The 20,951-nt window shown below is 37.1% G+C and overlaps 2 protein-coding genes across 2 annotated transcripts; one reads left to right on the forward strand and one right to left on the reverse strand.

Annotated features, from left to right (window-relative positions):
* Positions 1-5,515: 5,515 nt before the first annotated feature.
* On the reverse strand, positions 5,516-6,209 carry LOC132289725 (LOB domain-containing protein 37-like; the record flags this gene model as incomplete). The annotated part of the gene is made up of 1 exon (XM_059790000.1): positions 5,516-6,209. A coding segment is annotated over one exon (561 nt), but the record flags the coding sequence as incomplete, so codon positions are not given.
* A 225-nt stretch (positions 6,210-6,434) lies between these two features.
* On the forward strand, positions 6,435-19,637 carry LOC132293280 (uncharacterized). The gene is made up of 10 exons (XM_059790696.1): positions 6,435-6,701; positions 8,787-10,504; positions 10,612-10,972; positions 13,127-13,211; positions 13,957-14,013; positions 14,939-14,998; positions 15,145-15,366; positions 15,980-17,554; positions 18,357-19,415; positions 19,505-19,637. Exons 2-9 carry the CDS (start codon positions 8,899-8,901, stop codon positions 18,813-18,815), a joined length of 4,425 nt encoding a protein of 1,474 aa, XP_059646679.1. The 5' UTR covers positions 6,435-6,701; positions 8,787-8,898; the 3' UTR covers positions 18,816-19,415; positions 19,505-19,637.
* The last annotated feature ends 1,314 nt before the right edge of the window (positions 19,638-20,951 follow it).

Raw genomic sequence — 20,951 nt, forward strand, 5'->3', positions numbered from 1 at the left:
ATCATCACTCCTACTGAAATGATTCCCAGTAAAAATACTGATCCGCGTAACTTTCTTGTGGTGCATAACTTTCAAGCAGTCTATATTTATACACAAACAATAGATTGTAGAGAAAGTGAACCTTGAAATTGAAAGTTTTAGGATCTAGGGATTGAAAGTTTTAGGATGGTGATTACATATTTAACCTCCTAGTGATTTGTAAAGGACTTCCAGGATGATTTGTAAAAAATAAAAAACTGGAGACTAATTATAGTAATGAAATTTGAATGGTAGTAGAAGACTCCGGAGATCTTGTCCAAATAAAAAACTTCTTAAAATAATGGAATTTGAATGGGTGAGGAAGACTTTCTGCTCAAAAATTGTACGATCAATGGGGGCATTATGGCAGCAGTAAAAATCATCGGCACTAAAAAAATTGTTTGTGGGCTTGAATGTTTTTTTTCTCTATTTCTTGAGAAAAGACAGGTTGCAGTTAAATAGACTTTGAGGGTTCATATCGAAATTTTGATATAATAGGTAAGGATAATTGTGTAAAATATAATTTATTACTTAAAATACGGCTAATTTGGCGAGAAGGTTTTTAGTCGAACAGGCTTTCAATGACTTCCAATCCTGGCATAAGTCCTTTACAAATAATCCTGGAAGTCCTTTACAAATCATCTACCAAACACTTGTTTTTTTGTGAAATACCTTTTTGGGTTTGGAAGCCTGTTTTAAAGCACCAAAAAGCCACGCCAAACAGTACCTTGAGCAACTGAGATAAAGAGTAGATAATTACATAGTGGACTTTGGTCAAACAGCCCAAACGAGGGACAAAGGAAGCCTGAAAGAAAACAGGCAAAACTAGGGACAAGCCCAATACAAAATTAATAGTTACAAAACCAATCAAATAACCGTAATTAACGGCGTGATTTGCCGTTAATGGTGGTTATTTGCCCAAGCAACGGTGAAGAACCCTAGCCTATAAGCGAGTGCTGACGACAGATGTGCTTAGTTTGGGGGACGCGGTGGTGGACGACAGTAAGATGGAGAGATGACAATCACTTAGAATTCGTCTTGAGCTTATGCAATCTTTGAGAAATCCTAACCTGAGGATTGAGGTTATTGGAGAGCAAATTCTTGCAAGAACCACCTTGTGCGACGGTTTTTTCTAACAATAGATCCTGTCGTTTCGTTCTTTCGAGTATGGTAAACCATTTAATTGATGGTCATGTTGTGTGTCGGATTATTATCTCTTTGGTGCTGCAAGCCTGCAACCCCGGCTAGAGGGGTTAGTTCTCTAACAGCATCATTCATTGCATGGTTTCTGATTTGGAGGTTGTCTATGCTTTATGTGATTTCAGAATATATAGGGTGGATAATTTTAATTTACCCTTTTGTAGGGAGAAAAAATAATTGAAATTTTAGAGGGGGTGCCTATAAATGGATCATGATGATGCAGAGGATCACCAAGCAATGATGCCCTTTTTATCTAAATAAATATATCTAGGTTCAAATGCAAAAAACACCTTTATAGTGCATATTGCACCCCTTTCGTGTAAAAAACACTCCTAAACTATGACATTTGTTCAAATAGGTCATATTTATAAAAATTGGACTAAAATGCCCTTAGCAACACATTTTATAATATATATATATATAATAATATTTTGTAAAAAGACTAAAAAGGGTTTGTCCATTAAAACCAGTAAGCTACAAGATTGTTCCGGTGCGCAAGGAAAACTCAGTCGGTGGAGACGATTATATATATATATATATATATATACAGATGGGGTCAGAGGAGCCGAGAATCAAGGTGAGTTGATGAAGCAAGGTGGGTTAGTGAAGCGATGGCAGAAAGCAAGGAACTGAATGGAGTGGCTCGCGGCATGATGGCAGCGATGGTGATGGCGTGATAGCAGTAATGAGGTACTGCGGCGGTGAGCTCAGCTGGATGGATCGGCCTCGGATGATGGATGCGGTGAGCTCAGCCGGATGGCTTGCCCGTAAAGAAGAAGCTCGGCTGCAGATGAAGGCGTTTGATTGGTGATTGATTATGGATGGTATATAATAATTCTAGGAGAAACCATAGCATATAACAAGTTACCCATAACCCTAGCTTAGAAAATCAGCTAGAGAAAGAGAATGTGTTTTAGTGAGGAGAGATAGATAGGCAGACAAGAAACAATTGGGGCATGTCCATGCTGTGAAGGGAAAGTGGAGGCAGTAGATGTAGAGAGACAATGGAGGTTTTTACTGTTGGGATTTATATGCCCTGCAAATTTCTAATTGGATTAAAGTGACATATGTTCCTAAGATATCTGAAATATTTATGCTTTATACAATTAGTGAATTCAATATATTATGTTTCGATTCATTATGGAATTGATAGTGTCCACTTGATTACAAGAGATATTTATATATGTATGTGATGTCGATCAATACATGAATATAAATAGTAATCATAAATAGTTCATAATTGGTAATTATGGATTGATTCATTATTAACTAAGACTTGAACTGAATTCGCGTTAGGTTGAGATATATTACGAGAACCGTCGTATGCAATTGCTCCCCATCACCGTCATGGCATTTGACTCTTAAGTATGAGAGAAGTGTAGACTCTTTTATTAATTAGTAATTACTTTGATTTGTTCGGCAAAATCTTCGAAATCCTTAAACTGGAACTTTGGGTAATTATGTAATTAATAGTTAGAGAGTTATATTTTCAATATTTGCATCATTGCTACTTGTATTTATTTTATTGATCACAAAGTAAATTCAAAGGCCTTCGTGTGTTTTTAGACAAAATGATTTATTATATATATATATATTTATTTAAATTATTATTTTTGTCAAATAAATATTTTATTGTGATCAAGCCGGAAATAATCAAAGGTAACACAATAAATATATTAATTAAGTAGTCAGATTGATGGTTTTATTTATCCGATAACTATTATGCATAGAGGGGTCAAATTGCAATATTGACTTAGAGATTATTTATTATTTAATTGGAGTTCAATTAATTTCTTTTAGTGAAGTAGAAATTAATTTATTAATTAATTGAATTGGGTCCATAGACGGGCCAATTATTAATTCACTGTAGTCAAGAAAATAATAAGCCCAAATGATTCTCACTCATAACCCAACTTGATATTGGAATCCTATTAGATTTGAGATATGTGAATTAGAAATTGAGAAGGATTTATTATTTCATTTCCTTATCTTTATGTTGCCTATATATATATTTTATGGGTGATTTTTGGAAGAAAAAAGAATATATTTTCTCTCTCTAGAATTTTAGGATTAGAGTTCTCATCTAATGGAGGCTCCCACAAAGTCATTTATGGAGATTTATGGGTGATTCCTAAAGGTAAGACCATTACCAACAAGATGGAGATCCAAGGAGGAGGCATCTAGGAAAGGGATCTACAATAAGTGAGAACATTCACTTTAGAGAAGAGATCTAAGGTTTACTCAAATTTTGATGTAAGTTTTCTATCTTTAAATTGAATGGATCATCATATTATTTTTGCATAAAACTTGTCTCTATGTGATGAATTAAGATCTATGTATGAAAATCCCTTAGAAAGATTTTAAAACTTGCACGTTTCCCAACATTTATGTATACCCATATGCTGCAACATCAAGAGAAAGTTCTTCTGTACTTCCTGCGCCAAATGTTTAGTCTTGTACTCTTATATATATATATATATATAAGAGATCACTGTGTATCTTAGCTTCTGCTCTAATCTAGGTACAAATTAGATACCCTTATTGTTGGCGGGTTTTCTAATGATTTTAATATATTTTCTTTGCTTTGGATCAGTCCGCATTCGTGACCTTCGAGAGAATCAAATCAACCCGAGCGAAAAAGGAAGAAAAAGAAGAATAAGAAGTAAGGTTTGGTATGGGCATTTTTGAAAAAATAAAAGGGTAAAATAGGTATTATATTAATTGAGGGGTGTTTTTGCACAAATTGAAAAGAATAGGGGTGTTTTTTGCACACCTTTTTATATAAGGGGTAAAAGTGCTATGAAAAGTATACTTAAAGGGGTGTTTTTTGCACTTATCCCATATATCTAAGGTACCGTTTGAGGAGCTTAGCTCAGTTTTAAATGCAATTTGTAATGGAGCAATTTCACGTCTTAAAAAACAAGCAAAAGACCATTTTGATATCATAATTTTAAAAAAATTATACAAAATTGTAATTATATGTTGTAGATAGATGAATTATTTTTTATTAAATTAAAGAAATTTTTTTCGATAAAGTATTTTGCAACTACTTCGTATTTTGTTTCAAAAACTTAAAAGTTTTTACATTCTCGGCAAGTTAATTAAAAAACGACAAACAGACGAGGTCTTTATCCATTGTCTTTCTCATCTCAATCTCAAAGCAAAGCTCCAAGACCAATTTACGATACATATACATACACATACACTAACATAAATTCATAAGTTCAAATAACATAAATTCATAAGTTCAACGATGGTTCACAATTGTAATATAACGGATTCGGATGAATATTGAGATAAATTAGTCGAATCGGTCAGGTGTAATGATATTAGACCCTTAAAAAATAATTATGAACCAATCTATATTATCAATCGATCGTCCAACCAAAGAGTAGTTTTATAATACGTAGAAGGTCAGTTAAAGATAATCTTTAATTAGTCATGTTTTCTAAATATAAAAAAGTGAGGTGCCAATTTTTTATATTTTGCATAAATGGGCAATATTAAGATACCCACTAGTAAAGATGTACGACCGTAACGTAACTAATAAATGAATAAGCGGTTACAGTCCTCTTAATTATCAAAAATGGTGAATTATCATCTTTGATTTGCTCAGGTGCTAAGTGATAACACCATATATAATTAAGGATTAATCACAACGATACCCTCTGAGGTTTAACATAATGACAGCGATATATAAGTTGGGCCATTTTTGAACGATGACACCCCTTTAGATTTGATAAAGTTAACAAAGACACCCCAATGGTCCTGAATTGACATTATTACCCTTGACACATTCAATTACCAATTTATCCAATATAATTATTTTTTTATTGATCAAAATACCCCAACATAGCCACCACAGCAACCATTATTGCCATTGTTACATTCAATTACCAATTTCTCTCCCAGCACCATAGCCACCGCCGCTGCCACGGCACTAACCGCCAACATGAGGCTCCACCTGCATTGTAACCAGCTCCACCGTCACTTCCACAAACCACCACCATCGTTATGCATCGGCACTCGAACAAAATGTACCATTGGTCGTTGATGCCCAGTTTAGGCAAGTGTTGATAAGCAAATTGTGGCAGGTGGATCCAACAACTGATAGTTCTTCAAGCAATAAGTTTCTATTGGCCCATTGTATAAACACACACACACTTTCAAATGGATCGAAGACCATCTTACAAATTAACGATGTGATTAATGGTGAAACAATATAGGGCAACCTATATACAATTGAGGCAGTATTCAAGAGCATGCTGGTAAAAATTGGAACCGCAAAAATTAACACTGACAATGAAAAAAATCCCAACTAAAACAAAATTAAATAAATACAAAAAGAACTAACATGAGAAGAAAGAAAGGGTTTTTTTAAACTAACAAAAATTAATCCACCCAAGTGAGAGTATGTTTGAAATGTTGTTTCAAGCCTTAGATGCCGAATTGCCCCAAAATCGCAATAGAAGGCCGAATTGCCTCAAAAATGGAACAGGGCTTGTCTCGAAATAGTCGCCAACGAAATTGCTATCCAAACACGCCGTTGTCATCCCAGATTCTTCCGAATTCATCGACGGAGTCCCCAGTCGCGTCTTCTCCGTTAGCTTGGCCGGAAACCCCGTTGTCAGACTGAGATTGAGATTGAAGAGCTCCAATTTCGAGAAATCGTCAGAGCGTCTCCGTTTTGGCGCCTTCGATCGTGATGTCGGAGTTAGATCTTGAAGCTTAAACACGTTGAAACTCGTGTTGTCGTTGGATTCGGACGAAAGCAAACCTCCATCGTTGCCACCGAGGAGCTTCAGAATCGGCCGCAAAATGCCGTCGCGGAGGACGGTTTCCACTGCCTCCTGGCACACGTAGTGGGTGGAGAGAGATTGGGGACTTAGGTGTAGCACTGTAGTGGAGAGAGGTTGGGGAATTGGGTGTGTGGGGGTGGCGTCGATGAGGGCGGCGGTGGCTGCTGCTCTCTCTTCCCGCTGCTCTTCCACACATACACACACACACACACACACATATATATGAGTATATAATGTATATATATAAGGGCAAATTTGACTTTTCATAAGTTATGATATTTTATAACAAAAATAAATTAAATATTGAAAGGCAATCTCATATTTTTAATGTTTTAAGGACTTGTTTTGATCAAAATTATCACAAAGGTTTCCTCCTTCAAAAAATACCTAAATTGTATATGGTTGTCAATATGTCAAACGGGACTGTTGTTGTAATTAACACTATAATTTAAAAATGACTTATTCAAGAATGGTCAGACCCGGTACAGATTTTTGGAGGTCATCTTTAAATCCCGATTTACGGGGCCTCTTCTACTTTTCCCGGTTCCCAAACAGCTTCTGACACAAATTGTTTGCTCTCTCTCTCTCTCTCTCTCTCTCACAAAGTGGCTGGTTTTTCCGTCGCCGATCAATTCTTCACCGTCGATCGACATTGTTTGGTGTCCTCTCCTGTTGCTTCTCCAGGTAAGTCTCTCTTCATCTGGCGCTGCATATAAAACGGAACCATGGACAATAAGCAAATGAAGATTGAAACATAGGGACATTATTAGGGTTTTAGACAAGTGCATTGATATGATCAAGTTCTGAGGAACATACCACAATATTCTCTCGGCAGTCTCTTCTTCTTTGGAAACCCCAAATTCACTATATCACACACAAACTCATCCGCACACTCGAATTTGGTGTGTAGCTCCAGAGGCTTTTGATGTGTTGCATGCCTTTGAGATATTATTAACTCTGTTTAGTATGTTAGTATATATTGGAACGAAACGAATGTCCATGGTGAAGCTAGTGAAATTAGTTTGCATGTTTGGTTCATAATTTTGTAATTGTCCTGTTATGCTGGGGCGAATTTGGTGATTGGGCTAGATAAGTTTTCTTTATGAAATTCTAAATATTGTAAACTTGATTTGTCTATGAGGTTTGCTGATTGTTTTCTGTTCTACAGGTTGTTGAACAAAATCTAAATTTTAGTTTCTTAATTTTTATCTCTACAAGGCAAGATAAATTTATGTAGTTTTGAAATGTATTGAGTATTGAATATTTATCACTTGGTGATTATGTCATCTTCTACGTCTTGATTTAGTCTTAGCCACTCAATCCCTGCATGATGAAGCTGGCTCTTGCCGAGTTGGGACATGGGAAACAAAGGGTTTGGTGTGATAATGTTACACTTGATCTAAAAATAATAATATTTTCACCCATCGGAAAGATAATATTATTATTTCTTTAGATAGGCCAAAGGCAAGTTAGGAGTCATCTACTAAATTCATTTGGCTCTAAATCCTGAGAGCCTTATATGTAGCATTTTGGTGTGTATGAATGATTGCAGCTGAGTCTAGAGTTAGTGACCAATACTGTGAGGTTGAACCATATTGTCTGTATTCGCCCCTCCCCTTTTTTGTTGCATCAAATGCCTCAAATTTGAGATGAATGCTAACTTTTGCATCAATTATCCGTGGTTTAGTCATATTTTATTTATTTTCTTTAAAAACTGCTTCAATATAAATCTCATCTACTTATTAGATGTCATCTTGTGTACTTCACTTTTTAAATTTTTTTTTCCCTATCCTCTAGGTGATGATGGATGGAGCTATAATATTTAAATTACAGAGCTTAAGGGAAAGTGAGAGTGTAAAAGCAACCAGAAAGAAAAATGGAAAAAAGTAAAGTCTTACATGACATGGTCTCAAATGAATAACAGTGTCAATATCAGTGTGAAATAAATTAATCCGTAGGGGCTTTATGTTATGATTATCAGGGTTCATTTGAGAATGAAATAAAAGTGAACAGTGATAATATATGATAAATTATGCAAAGCATAAAATAGAATGAAGCATAATTGTTGTTCTATGAATTTACATGCAAAGGAAGAGAACTACACAGTAATAACAGAGGGGGGATGAATAGAAAAGAAAAATGGGGAATTCACATGTAACGTGAAGCCCTAATCCACCATCTTTATTTTCTTTTTATAATCTTCTTCTTCCAACAACAAAACCTCCAAATTATTTCTAAATAGCATTTAGATGCAAATTTTTAAGTAAATAAGTGTTGGATCACAAGTTTAAAGCTTGGGAATTTCCAAATAACCATGTTTTAGTAAAGGAATCAGTATGTAGATAGAATTTGCGAAACTTAGTATTTAACCCACAGATTCAGTTAAACCAATCCACAGATCGATGGACGCCGAGTCATGCTGAGAGAATGGTACTCCATTTAGACAAATCATCTAAGTTTTTTTGTTTTGTTTTGTTTTTTTTTTTTTTTATCATCACAAATCATCTAAGTAAGTGTAGTATATAATCATTTGCTTCAGGCTGATTGTTGTTTCAGAAGTATGGGTATTCTGGAGAGGTGGATAATTATTAGTGCAATAGACATGGATTGTTATATCAATATTATACATGTCTGATAAATTGTAGAATGTTGGGATTTAGATGACCTTGATCTTGGTAAGCTATATAAGAAATATACGTGCTTGCTTTTGAACACGTTTTTGGGCTTTTTATATATTTAGTTTGATATTTGTTTTGTGCTATTCTGTAGGGTAGCAATTAGTTGTTTGATTGCCTTCTAATGGGTGCCAGTTCCTGCTGTGACTCTGAGGGGCTTCTAAGATTTTGAATCATAAGCCTAGTTGTATAATTTTTGGTCTAAGATGTTGTCATGTTCAAATGAACTATTGACCCACCACAATCATCAGAATGCTGTCGCTGCTGATGCAAGCTTGTCCAAATGCGGTGAAAGCCATTTGGAACACGAGGACGAAGAAGAGGACGAGGATGGGGACGAAGAAGAGGATGTAGACTTCTATCCCATTTTTAAAGCTACCCCATCTATGGAAGCTTCTTCAAGCTTGAGCTTTGAAGTTGAAGGTCTAGATGTTGATGTTGTTGGCAGTGGGGAAAACACTCGCAGGGATTTGGTTACTAATTTGTTGTCAAAGCCACCTTCTCAAATCCAAGACTATGCTGCTGGAGATTCCAAGCATGGCGAGGAGATTGTGTTGCAAACTGCCGTTTCTTCTGGAGGAGCATGTGAAAAAGAATCAGAAAAATCATCTCCCACAGGCATAAGGAAGAGAAAATCAGATTCTTGGAGCTGTCAGCCTGAAAATGAAACATTTTGTGGAGAAGAAAATGGATCAAACAGTGGAGCAGAAGCGGTTAATGATATGACTGGAGAGTGTGGCAGACATTCTAGGAGGCTCATTATGGATATAGATGATGAGGATGCTATATGCATGCGCACTAGAGCTCGCTATTCACTTGCCAGTTTTACGCTTGATGAACTTGAGACTTTTCTTCAAGAAACGGATGATGATGATGATCTTCAGAATGTCGACGATGAAGAAGAATACAGGAAATTTCTTGCTGCTGTTTTACTGGGTGGAGGTGGAGACAGTCAGACAATTCAAGAAAATGAAAATGTTGATGATGAAGATGAAGACAATGATGCGGACTTTGAAATAGAAATTGAAGAGGCACTTGAGAGTGACTTCGATGAAAATACAGGTGGTGAGAAGCAAGTAAAGGAGCACGAGGCAGCTGGTCGACGACCTGAGACTAGGCAAAACAGACGCCAAAGATCTTCTGCCCAATATAAAAAAAGGCTGCTCAAGCAAACAAATAGGCCATTGCGCCCCCTCTTACCAAATGTAGCAATTGTACCTTTCCCAGTTCACGATGGAAAAAATATGGAGACTTCTTCAAATTGTCTGTCATCATCAGCACATAATGGTTTAATAAATGGTTTTACTCCACATCAGTTGGGCCAGTTGTATTGTTTAGTACACGAGCATCTACAACTTCTTATTCAGGTGTTTTCTCTTTGTATTTTTGACCCTTCTCACCAGTGCATTGCTTCCCAAGCTCAGGAATTGATTTCAGAGATGCTTCATAGACGTGATAAAGTATTATCAGGAAGAAGGGTACCCTATCCCAGTTTTTGTTTTTGCCCTCCTTACATTCATCCATCAGTGCCAGACGAACCCTTCAAATCTTTGACAGCACAGAGCACCTCTGGATCATCTTGTACCTTGGAAGCACAGAGATATTGTTCTTCTGGAAAGAACAGAGTGTTACCTTCTGATGTGATTTCCCCTTTAAAAGAAGGAAGTGTACATGTTTTTAACAGGGAGGAGGGTCACTTTCAAACTACTGAGTGCTCTTTCTGGGTTCCTTTAATAAAGGGTCCTGTACTTTCTGTTCTGGATGCTGCTCCACTTAATTTAGTTGGAAAATATATAGATGATGTTTCTACTGGTATGCCATATATGTGGAATTAAAAGTTCATTGTGTTTCTGCAGCTACTTGGTTGTTCATGCTAATAACCTTTATATGCTTGACCATTTGTGTTGGTTTGTTGACAGCTGTGCAGGAGTATCAACATCGACAAATGGAAGCTACTTGTGATCCACGTCTTCAAAGGGAGCCCTTGTTTTCCCTTCCCAGTTTTCAGTCATCCACCGAAGCTAATGGTGAAGTACGAGGAACCACTTCCCCAGCTGCCAACCCGGCGCCGCCTTCGCCAGCTAGTGATCTACCACCTAAGAAGACATTGGCTGCTGCACTTGTTGAAAGGACTAAAAAGCAATCAGTTGCTGTAGTCCCTAGAGAAATTGCCAAGTTAGCTCTGAGATTTTTTCCACTGTTTAATCCAGCCTTATTTCCGCACAAGCCACCTCTTGCATCTGTCGTGAACCGGGTGCTTTTCACTGATTCAGAAGACGAGTGAGTTATGCACTTACTTGACCCATGTAAATGTTCTTCCTAATGATTGCTTTCACTTTTTATTCCCTTTGACAATATGATCTAGTAACCATTGGCTGCAAATCATACCTCTAATTTCCCAGCTTTGCTAGAACTGAAACTGGATTGCTATGTGATGTACTTTGATCCCATAGGCAGTGCATATCTTTATTATGAACTTTATGCGGCAAATCATACCTAACTTTTTCAATTTTTTTCCTTTGTTTTTTTTTTGGGGGGGCGCGCGCGCGCGCTGGGGGATTTCTGCAATAAGGTGTGATAATAATTGCTTCAAAAAGTGAACACCTTTGTGATTGTTGATTTGAATGAAAAGGAAATCGCAACCTACGTGGAGACCTCAACTTAACAAAATCTTGTCCCAACTACTTGGGGTCGACTATATGAATCTTATATATTCATTCCACTTTATCTCGGGCCATAGCCTCAGTCAAAGCACATGATGCTATATTTTTTAACTTTATCCATGTTAATTTTGGTCTTTCCCTTGCCTTAGCATTACCCTCAATGTAGACCATGTCTCTCTTCTTACGTGGTGCAGTTTGTTCTCTTCTTTGCACATGTCCATAACATCTTAATCAATTTCTCTCATTTTATCTCCAATTGGTGCTACTTTAACCATGTCAAAAATGTATTCAAGATTGGGTTCAGTAGGGAAAGAGAGGGGCAAAGGGCAAACCTAGTGCACGAGGCTCCCGCCATTGTGGAATTTGGGGAGAGTTAGATTTATCCGCATGCGGAGAGGTTGTTTCCTTGTTTAGAACCTGTGACCTCCAGGTCACAATGGCGCAACGGTAAGTTGCGCCAAGGCTCGCTTCAGTAGGGAAAGAGACTCATGTTTAAAAGCTATGTCGTGGAATAAAGATTATTGAGTTGAGTTGAACATAGAAAACCATATCGAAGATCATGTACCCTTGAACTAATGTCGGCCTTGATCTCTGTCTTTCTTTGTTATAGTTATGTAAGAAAGGCAACAGACTAATTGGAAAAGGACTTGCTATTCATTTCTTACTTTGTTTTGACTTTGGTGGACTTTATTGGATGTAAGGTTTGCCCTGGTGGTAAGAGTCCTTCAGGGTGGATGGATTCAGTATGTGCACTTTGGAGTTTTTTGGTTTTTTGTTTTGGTCCTCACACCTATGGGGATTTAAAACCTTAACTTTCTATTTGTGAGGTAGAGGATATACCATTGGGTTACAAGCTTTGCTTGGTTGCACTTTGGAGTGTTTTGTGGAGTAGGATATGGTTGTTGAGGATACAGGGATATACATTGAAAGAAAGCGATAGCTAAATACTTTTCATTTGTGTCGGCTTCTTAAAGTCTCATATATTCTAGGTTATTGGAGTTGTATAGGGGTCTAGTTCCAGCCTTCATAGCTCCTGTATACTTCGCATGTCTAAGGGTTGTGTTTCCTGTGTGTTTTTATCTATAAAACAATCACTTGTCAAAATATATGACTTGTTACACTTTGGTTTGCTGGTATCAATATGATGGAACTTGTATTAGTTGAACTTTATATTAGGGTGGAATCTTTTGTCAGTATCAGGTTCTGATTTTGCATGTTGTTGGGAATGCTAATGAATGGGCCTTATTTTAAAGTTATATATAATGATAGGTTCTAAGTCCTTGTATACTTGAAGAGTTGGAGGAATAGTGGTACCTCTTAAATCAATATTGTTTGATTCTCTGCCTTCATCATAGAGGGAACATATGTCTAGAATGAAGAAAGCTCTATGCCAAATGTCTGAAATCATCTGTTTCCTTGCAGTAATCAGTTTAATATATGGTGTTTAGCTTCATGATGGGGTGTTGTCATATTGATCTGTCAAAAATGGTCATGTTTAATCAACTGTCTTCCGGTGAAATTTTCAAGGAATCAAACTTTTTTATTATTATTTTGAACAACAGTTCTACCTGTCTTTTGATCCTGTAAGTTGCCTTATAGGATAGACATTATGATGCATGTGCACTTTCCTTCATTGTTTTCGTGGCCATAATGAGGGTTAATTCCAATTTCTAACCTTCTTTGGCAGTAATCTGTACTTCTATTTCTTGTTTGGTTGGAATGCCCATTGTCCATGGAAGGTTACCTTTTTGATTTTGAGATTGCATTGCAGGTTATTAGCATTGGGGTTGATGGAATATAATACAGACTGGAAAGCAATTCAGCAACGGTTTCTTCCTTGCAAATCTAAGCATCAGGTAATTTCCTTGTGGATTTGCCATTTCAAGTACTACATATCATGTTTTTTGTTGTTTGAAGTTCCTTTGTTTTCAGTTTGAAAAAAATCCCTTTTTAAAATTTAAAAAAACTGTCAATTGTATGATAATTCTTTTTTATGGTTTAATAGCTATTCTGTATGCTTGATTCCTCTTCTTTCGCCCCCTACCATTATGAGCTTTTGTTTTAATTGGGGAAGGAATGGTGGAAACCTAAATTTTGGCAGAGTATGAAAGTTAAAAAAACTTATTGTAGTCTCAAATCTGCTTTTGGACTGGAGTACTCCTATTCACTCCAGAAATAGAACTTTTCCTATATGCCGTGACATTTGATACAATCTACACAACAACAACCAAGCCTTTTTCCAATTACTTGGGGTCGGCTACATGAATCCTATGTTTCCATTTCGTTCTATTTAAGGCCATAGCTTCAATCAATCCACATGCTATCATATCTTTCATTTGATACAATCTATGGATTTGCATAATTCAGCAAGTCATTTTTCATGTCTGTGCATCAACGTTTTTTGTTTTGTTTTTGTTTTTTATACAATCTATGGATTTGCATAATTCAGCAAGTCATTTATCATGTATAGGATGAATTGCATCAATGTTTTTTCTCTCTCTATTTACTTGGTTTTTGGGAATGGAAGTGATGTAGACACAGAGTATGTTATTTCATCAGCTTTAATATGGTGATTTATATGATGTGTTAATTTTGTTACAGATTTTTGTTCGGCAGAAAAACCGTTCATCTTCTAAAGCTCCTGAAAATCCAATAAAGGTATGTAACATCCTAGAGCTTTTTTCTATAATATCTTGATTCATTTCTACTCATTCTGATTGATGAACTAAGTTGTAGTCTCATCTCTCCCCCTCCCAGGCCCCTGTTGCACAATTTGATGCACGAGAACTTGCCAAAATTCCATTGTACCTGGTAGTGATTACTTGGACATCATTAGTTTGATTGGTTTGCTCTGTAATACCTCTAACTACTCCAAAGCAAATGGTCCAGTGAAATTCTAGGGGCTTGAATGGTAAAATACATCAATTAATTTGATATTGTAATCAAATTCCTTGCAAGAGATGGCCTGTGGATTACCAATGGGCCATTAGCCTAACCTCCCTACCCTCGTAGAGGAGGGGAGGGGTTCGAGCGCCAGTGTGGACAATGTGTGTGTGAGTACTTACTTGATAAAAAATAAAATAAAATAAAAAGAAGAAAGAAGAGATAGCCTATGGATTATGTTTATTGATATATAGGTAGAACATGTGTGCAAAGTTGGACATTGATTTATGTACACAACAGACGTTTTGAGGAAAGCCATTTAGCGAATGCCACATTACCTGCTATGAATCAAACACGTGCTCACCAAGTAACCAACCGTTAAAAGCAACTTTTAAAATCATAAGAACTTTGATTTTGGATTTTGTTTAAAAAAACACGGAACTCTTTAGTTCAGATTTGCTTACAAAGTAGGCATGTCTACTTCTATAACTATTTCATTCTGCTCTTCAAATTGAATCGTTTCTTATGATTTTAAGTGTTGCTTTGTGCTTTTTGTATCTCATAGAGATACATAGCCTACCAAGACAAAAAGGGAGCTAAATCCTCAATGTGGACCTAGGGGTTTGCAGATAATACTTATGTCATTAATTTACTACTCTTCACTACTAGAAGTTATAATACTGTTTGCTTCTTCATGCAGGCAGTTCGGAGGATGAAAAACTCTCCCTTGACTGCAGAAGAGATGGCACAGATTCAGGAGGTCCTCTTTCTTTTCTTTTCCCTTTTTCTTTAGTAAAGTGATTTCAAGAGGTCATTTTATTTTATATTCTTTTTGTCCATTTATTTCACAAATCAGTCATGTGATGCATTGCTGTCTTACTCAATCATCTGACTTAAATAACCCAGGGATTAAAGGTTTTTAAACTTGACTGGATGTCTGTATGGAAATTCACTGTCCCATATAGAGATCCATCCTTGCTACCCCGGCAGTGGCGCGTTGCTACTGGAACCCAAAAGACATATAAATCAAATGTGGAAAAAAAAGAGAAGCGGCGGTTATATGCATTACATAGAAGAAAGTGCAAATCTGCAGCTTCGGCAAATTGGCAAACTTCATCTGAAAAAGAGGTATGTTTATTTCTTAATTGTCTGAATGGTTCATATGATATATAATGGTAATTTACATGCAGGATTGCAATCCTTTAACCCTTTTAGTAATCTCTGTGGCGCTTCAACAACCTGAATTTTGCCAAGATTTTGTTTTGGCGTGAGCTTGGCATTTTGTAGGCGGAATTGAGCTTAGTTTGTCATCTCTTGCTATGATTCCAGATGTGCTGAATGGGATTAAACCTACTATATTTATTTTTGAAATGATCAGACTTGCCTTACAGAGGCAAACCAATCTCTACACTTCATCTCATTATTAGAGATCATATTTTCAAACTCAATGAAGCAGTTCATATTTTCGAAGCCCAAAATATTGAAGACTAACTTACCAAATGTATTGGTTTTTTTTTCTTTGATTATGAGATGTCATTGAATGATTTGTAATTAGCTATTATGTATATATGTGCGCATGTCCTACACGAAATTCTACACTTCCGTTGAGATATCTAAATTTAGCCAGAGAATGGCTATGCCCATGATCCGTATAATCAAGACTATTCCAGGCTTATTGGCAGTGTGATGGATGTTTTTTTCTCACAAACAACAAATTTTAACCTCTTTTTAATTGATACAGGACTGTCATACTGATAATGCTGGTGGAGAAAATAATAGTGGAGATGATTGTATGGATAACAAAGATGAAGCTTATGTTCACGAGGCATTTTTGGCAGATTGGAGACCAGATACTTCTTCTAAACTTCCTGTCTGGAATGTTAGGGAAAATAATCCACCCAGTGATTTGCCGTCGCAAGAGGGTTCTCGTGTCTGGGAACAAACCTTTAATAGTGGGTCCATAGGATCTCATGCGCAAAGTGATCAGGAATTTCATTATGGAAATAATTACTCTCAGAATCTCCATAATTTATCTCGTTTTGCTCATGCTAGACATTGTGCAACTTCCTATGGGTTGTCTCACCCAATTTCTGATATGAATTTGAGGTCCTCCAAGTCCCAATTATATATGCGGCCATATCGTGCTCGTAGAGCAAATAGTGCTCGTTTAGTGAAATTGGCTCCAGACTTGCCTCCTATAAATCTTCCACGATCTGTCCGCGTAATGTCTCAGTCAGCTTTCAAAAGCTATCAGGGTGAAGTATCTACTAAGATTTCTGCTGTTGATGCCGGAAATGGTGATGCTGCAACAGAAAATCTAGTTGGGAAACTAACTTATGTTGCAGTGTCTGGAACCAGCCATCTAACAAAAGCCAGAGAGAACAAAAATAATTCACTGATAAATTATAGCGGTAATCTGCATCCACAAGAATCTGGAATCATCAGGGATAAATGTATTGCAGTAGAAAAATACGACTTAGATCTACAAATGCATCCTTTGCTGTTCCAGGCCTCTCAAGAAGCGCGTCTGCCATGTTACCCTTTGAGCTGCAATAATAATACTTGTAGTTCTTTCAATTTATTTTCAGGAAATCAGCCCCAATTGAATCTCAGTCTGTTTCATAATCCTCCCCAAGCAAACCATACGGTTAACTTTTTTCATAAATCTTCAAAGGAAACTACTTCCTCATCATGTAATATTGACTTCCATCCACTTCTGCAAAGAGCTGATGATGTAAATAGTGACTTAGTAGTTGTAGATGCACCTGCCCATCTGTCTGATAATTTTGATTCATTAAGAGGCAACTGTGTTCAGCTTCATAATTCATCTGATGCAGTTCGAACTGAGTCACAGGTCAGTAGCTGTCCAACAGTTACCTCGACTAAACCCTCTAGTCCTAGTGGAAAGGCTAATGAACTGGATTTGGAGATTCACCTAAGTTTTGCGTCCAGAAAGGAGAAAGTGATGGGAAGTAGAGATGTTATCAAGGATAATCAAATGAGGCCAATCTTAAGTGCTGCGGATTCTGGAATTATTATGGAAACTCAAAACAAGCTAGCTTCTATTCCAGATGGAATAAGCAGCAAGGTTGATTCAAGTGCCCACGCATTGGTTATGTCAAGTAATAACATAAACAGATATGATGTCAGTAAAGGAAATGATCTGTCTCTTCCAGAAATTGTGATGGACCAGGAAGAGTTAAGTGACTCTGAGGAAGAAGTTGAAGAGCATGTAGAGTTTGAGTGTGAGGAAATGGATGACTCTGAAGGTGAGGAGGGATCTGAGTCCGAGCAGATTGTTGACTTGGAAAATAAGGTATGCCTCTGTAACTTTTAATTTTTTATTTGTATTCAAATGCTTTTGAATTGTGAGATGCATGTTCTCCGTCCTGATATCTAATCCATATATGTTACAAGTTCATTATGCCCTGGTTGGTTATATTGTTTTCTATTTTATGTATAATGGCTGTAATTCCTCATAATAACTTCTATTTTCTACATTGTGATTATAGCCAGCTTGGTTTTTTTTATCAATCTTTAGAAGGATCTTCTACTATTTGGTTCTCAATTAATAATATTTCGAATTCCAGATGATGCAGCATTACATTTTATTCCTTTGAATTTGACCAGCTTATTGTTTAATTGCATTAATGCGACTTCTTTAATTTAAAAAAAGCACCCTTTTCCTTTCTTCCTAGAATTCCATATAGTATCAACCCTGGGGATTATTGCGGCGTGTGTTTGTTTTTTTTCTTTTTCTTTTTTCCTAGTTGGTAGCAGGAATCGATCCTGAGACTTGATGCTTCATGAGACACCAGGCCCAATTCTTTTCCAACTAGGCCAACCCCTTGGGGTTTATTGTGGTGTTTGTTTTTGCATATGCTCTTTGATAACAAGATTATGCACATGTAATATTGTTCAATTCACTCCCTTGACTAAGCTTGTTTATAGCATGTTCTATTACCATAGTCCGTATCTTGTGGCATGTGTAGTCTTTCATCCACTAGGGGCAAACAGTATTAACTTTGTTTAATGGGGGCTGCTATAAGTTTATCTTATTTTTGTATTTTATATGTAGTTATTTACTTTATTTTTATTTATGATTTTATTGTTATTAGGAGGTCCCATATGCAACTGTGGAGGAAGTTGCGGCAGATGCAGATTTTGATAATCAACAATGTAAAACAGGGAACCATAGTAATTGGCAAGGCAATGTTTGTGGGCCCTCGGAAGCTAGCACTCTCAAGTTGGATTTGACAGAGGAAGGGAAAGATAAACTGAGTAGTTCTTTATGCTTGAGTTTGAATTCATGTGCTCCAGGTTGTCCTCCAGATAACAAGACCAAGCCAAAGAGTGTAGAAAGTAGAAACACGGAAGGGTCGGGTGGGAAGAATTGGATGTCAGCACGTCCAAATAGATCATGCAAGAAGACAATGGCAAGTAGAAAAGATTTTAGATCACAGAAAGAGGCTGGGAACATGCCACAAAAGCTTGAGCTGGGTCCACTTCTTGTTGACCCATTGAAGAAACCCAGGAAGCGTGCATGTAGAACTAACTCTAGTTTCAATATGGGTTGAGTCGAAAGAGTTGCATGTAGAACCAACTATAGTTTCAACATGGGTTGAGAGTCGAAAGAGATTCAAGTTTAAATAGAGTTGGGACCGTAGACAGCTCCAACCATGGTTGCAGTTGGAATGAGTTGGGTTGGTTGTGGCTCTGTTGGGAAATAATGCTGTTGGATGTGAGTTACCTTGCAAGTGACAGACTGGGGCATCAATCTCAGGTACATTTGGAGGTTGAGAAAAAGTGATCTTCTCAACTAATCTACCTGCTAACAAGGCTGCATGGAGACTGGTCCCTTCTTTGTTAATAGGATTTGATTTTGGCAAATGGGATGAGAGAAAGTTATTGTTTTTAATTTATTCACTCATGTTCCTCTAATGGAAGGGTTCTTCTGTACAGTCGTTGACTTGTATATATAGAGTGCATTGCTATCTTTTAGGCAGGGGCAATGTACCACGTAGAGAAAACCAATTGGGAAACAAAATTGCAGTGTTGTGGTGCTAGCAAAATTGTCGACAAGCCAAACAATTTGGCTGCTGGTAGTTAACAACTGGAATGAGGAGGATGGTTGCGTACTTTCACGACGAACTGTTTCAAGTCTCGAACCTCCCAAAGTATGTCGCGTGCCATTTATTTAATTTTTAACTGTTAGGAGTGCTAGCAGCAACAACTGTTCTGATTTTATTTTATTCTTATTTTGCAGTTGTTGTGATTGAAGGAAAGTGTACGATAGTGGCAGTCATATTAAAAAATGGTAGTGATTGACTGTCATCATGTTGTGTGTTGGATTATTGTCTCTTTGGTGCGACCCTAGCACGATGTGTTAGTTCTGTAAATTGTTTCTGATTTGGAAGTTGTTTATGCTTTATGTGATTTCAGAATACATAGGGGGGACGTGTTAACAGGATTATGTAATAATTTCTTCCGTTTGAGGAGCTTAGCTCAGTTTTAAATCAAGAATATGGTTTAATTAAACTTTCTCCGAACCCGATTGAACAAGTCCTTCCCCTGCTCAAATGGGAAGGTTATACAATTGGGCTAGATACCCTCTTGTAACGCCCAACAAAATTCAAAACAAGCTCAGAAGGCACAAAGGAAAGCAACAGATACAAAGGCCCAACAAGTAGTAGTTAAAAGAAACATACATAATTCCAAATTATTGCAACAGAAGCATCATTTCTATAGCAAGGACCAATCTTGCCAATACAGGCATAACAAGAGGACAAGCCCTAACCAACAAACCACTCGATCATTTGGATACAACTGAAGCCAAAAAGATGGAACAAAAAATGCAAGACCAGAACCCCTATATGCACAAAAAAAACAGCATTCAAATTAAAGGTCGGAAAGCATGTGTCTTGATCACTTGTTAGTTGTTTTTGGGTGGATAGCGGAGGATGTATGGAAAGATATGATGGATGAGGGAATTGGGGAAGGAGAGCGGAAGAAATACTAACTATCCAAAGACGGAGGAGGGAGAGTGAAGCAATGATTAGAACAAGAGTGGCAAACCAAGTTACATCACTCACTACCAGAGAAAATGGGTGCCATTGAAAGAGATATTCCCAACAACGGAATTGCCAATTTGAGGGAACAAACGTAGATCGTTCAGCATTGCCCAAATGAGTAGGATGATGGTACTATACATAACAATGGTGTTACTTAATATAAAAATATGAAACATATGTTTTATAACCCATGCCTGCTTGGTGTGAATGATCATGATCATCAGAACTATCTGTCTATGAGCAGAGAATTTAGTTTAACCCGCTTGGCCAAATGCAATTGAGTGTCTTGATCTGTTTGATTGATGAACAATGCAGGTCGGGGTTTTTAAGCAGATAAGAGACTACGTTGGCTATGCCCTTCTTAGCAGCCACATGAAGAATATTTTGACCATCGTAGTCGAGCAACTCCTTTGAATGGGGGCAAAGTTTGAGAAACTCCTTGATAATATTGACATGGCCGACCTCTCTTGGATGCCCAATGAAAGGGAAATGAGCCATCCCCATCCCCATCCCGGTCTCTTATGTATATATGCAGCAGTTGTATATCTACATTCGCCCAAGAAGTAGCGAACGCCCTCAGTGTAATTTGTTGCTGATGCATAGGAAAGAGGAGACCTCCCTTTTCCATCATATGCACATAAG

This window comes from Cornus florida, unplaced genomic scaffold, assembly GCF_030987335.1.
Source record: "Cornus florida cultivar Cherokee Brave unplaced genomic scaffold, ASM3098733v1 CherokeeBrave_3.0.0_Hap2_Chr02, whole genome shotgun sequence".
NCBI classification, from domain to species: domain Eukaryota; kingdom Viridiplantae; phylum Streptophyta; class Magnoliopsida; order Cornales; family Cornaceae; genus Cornus; species Cornus florida.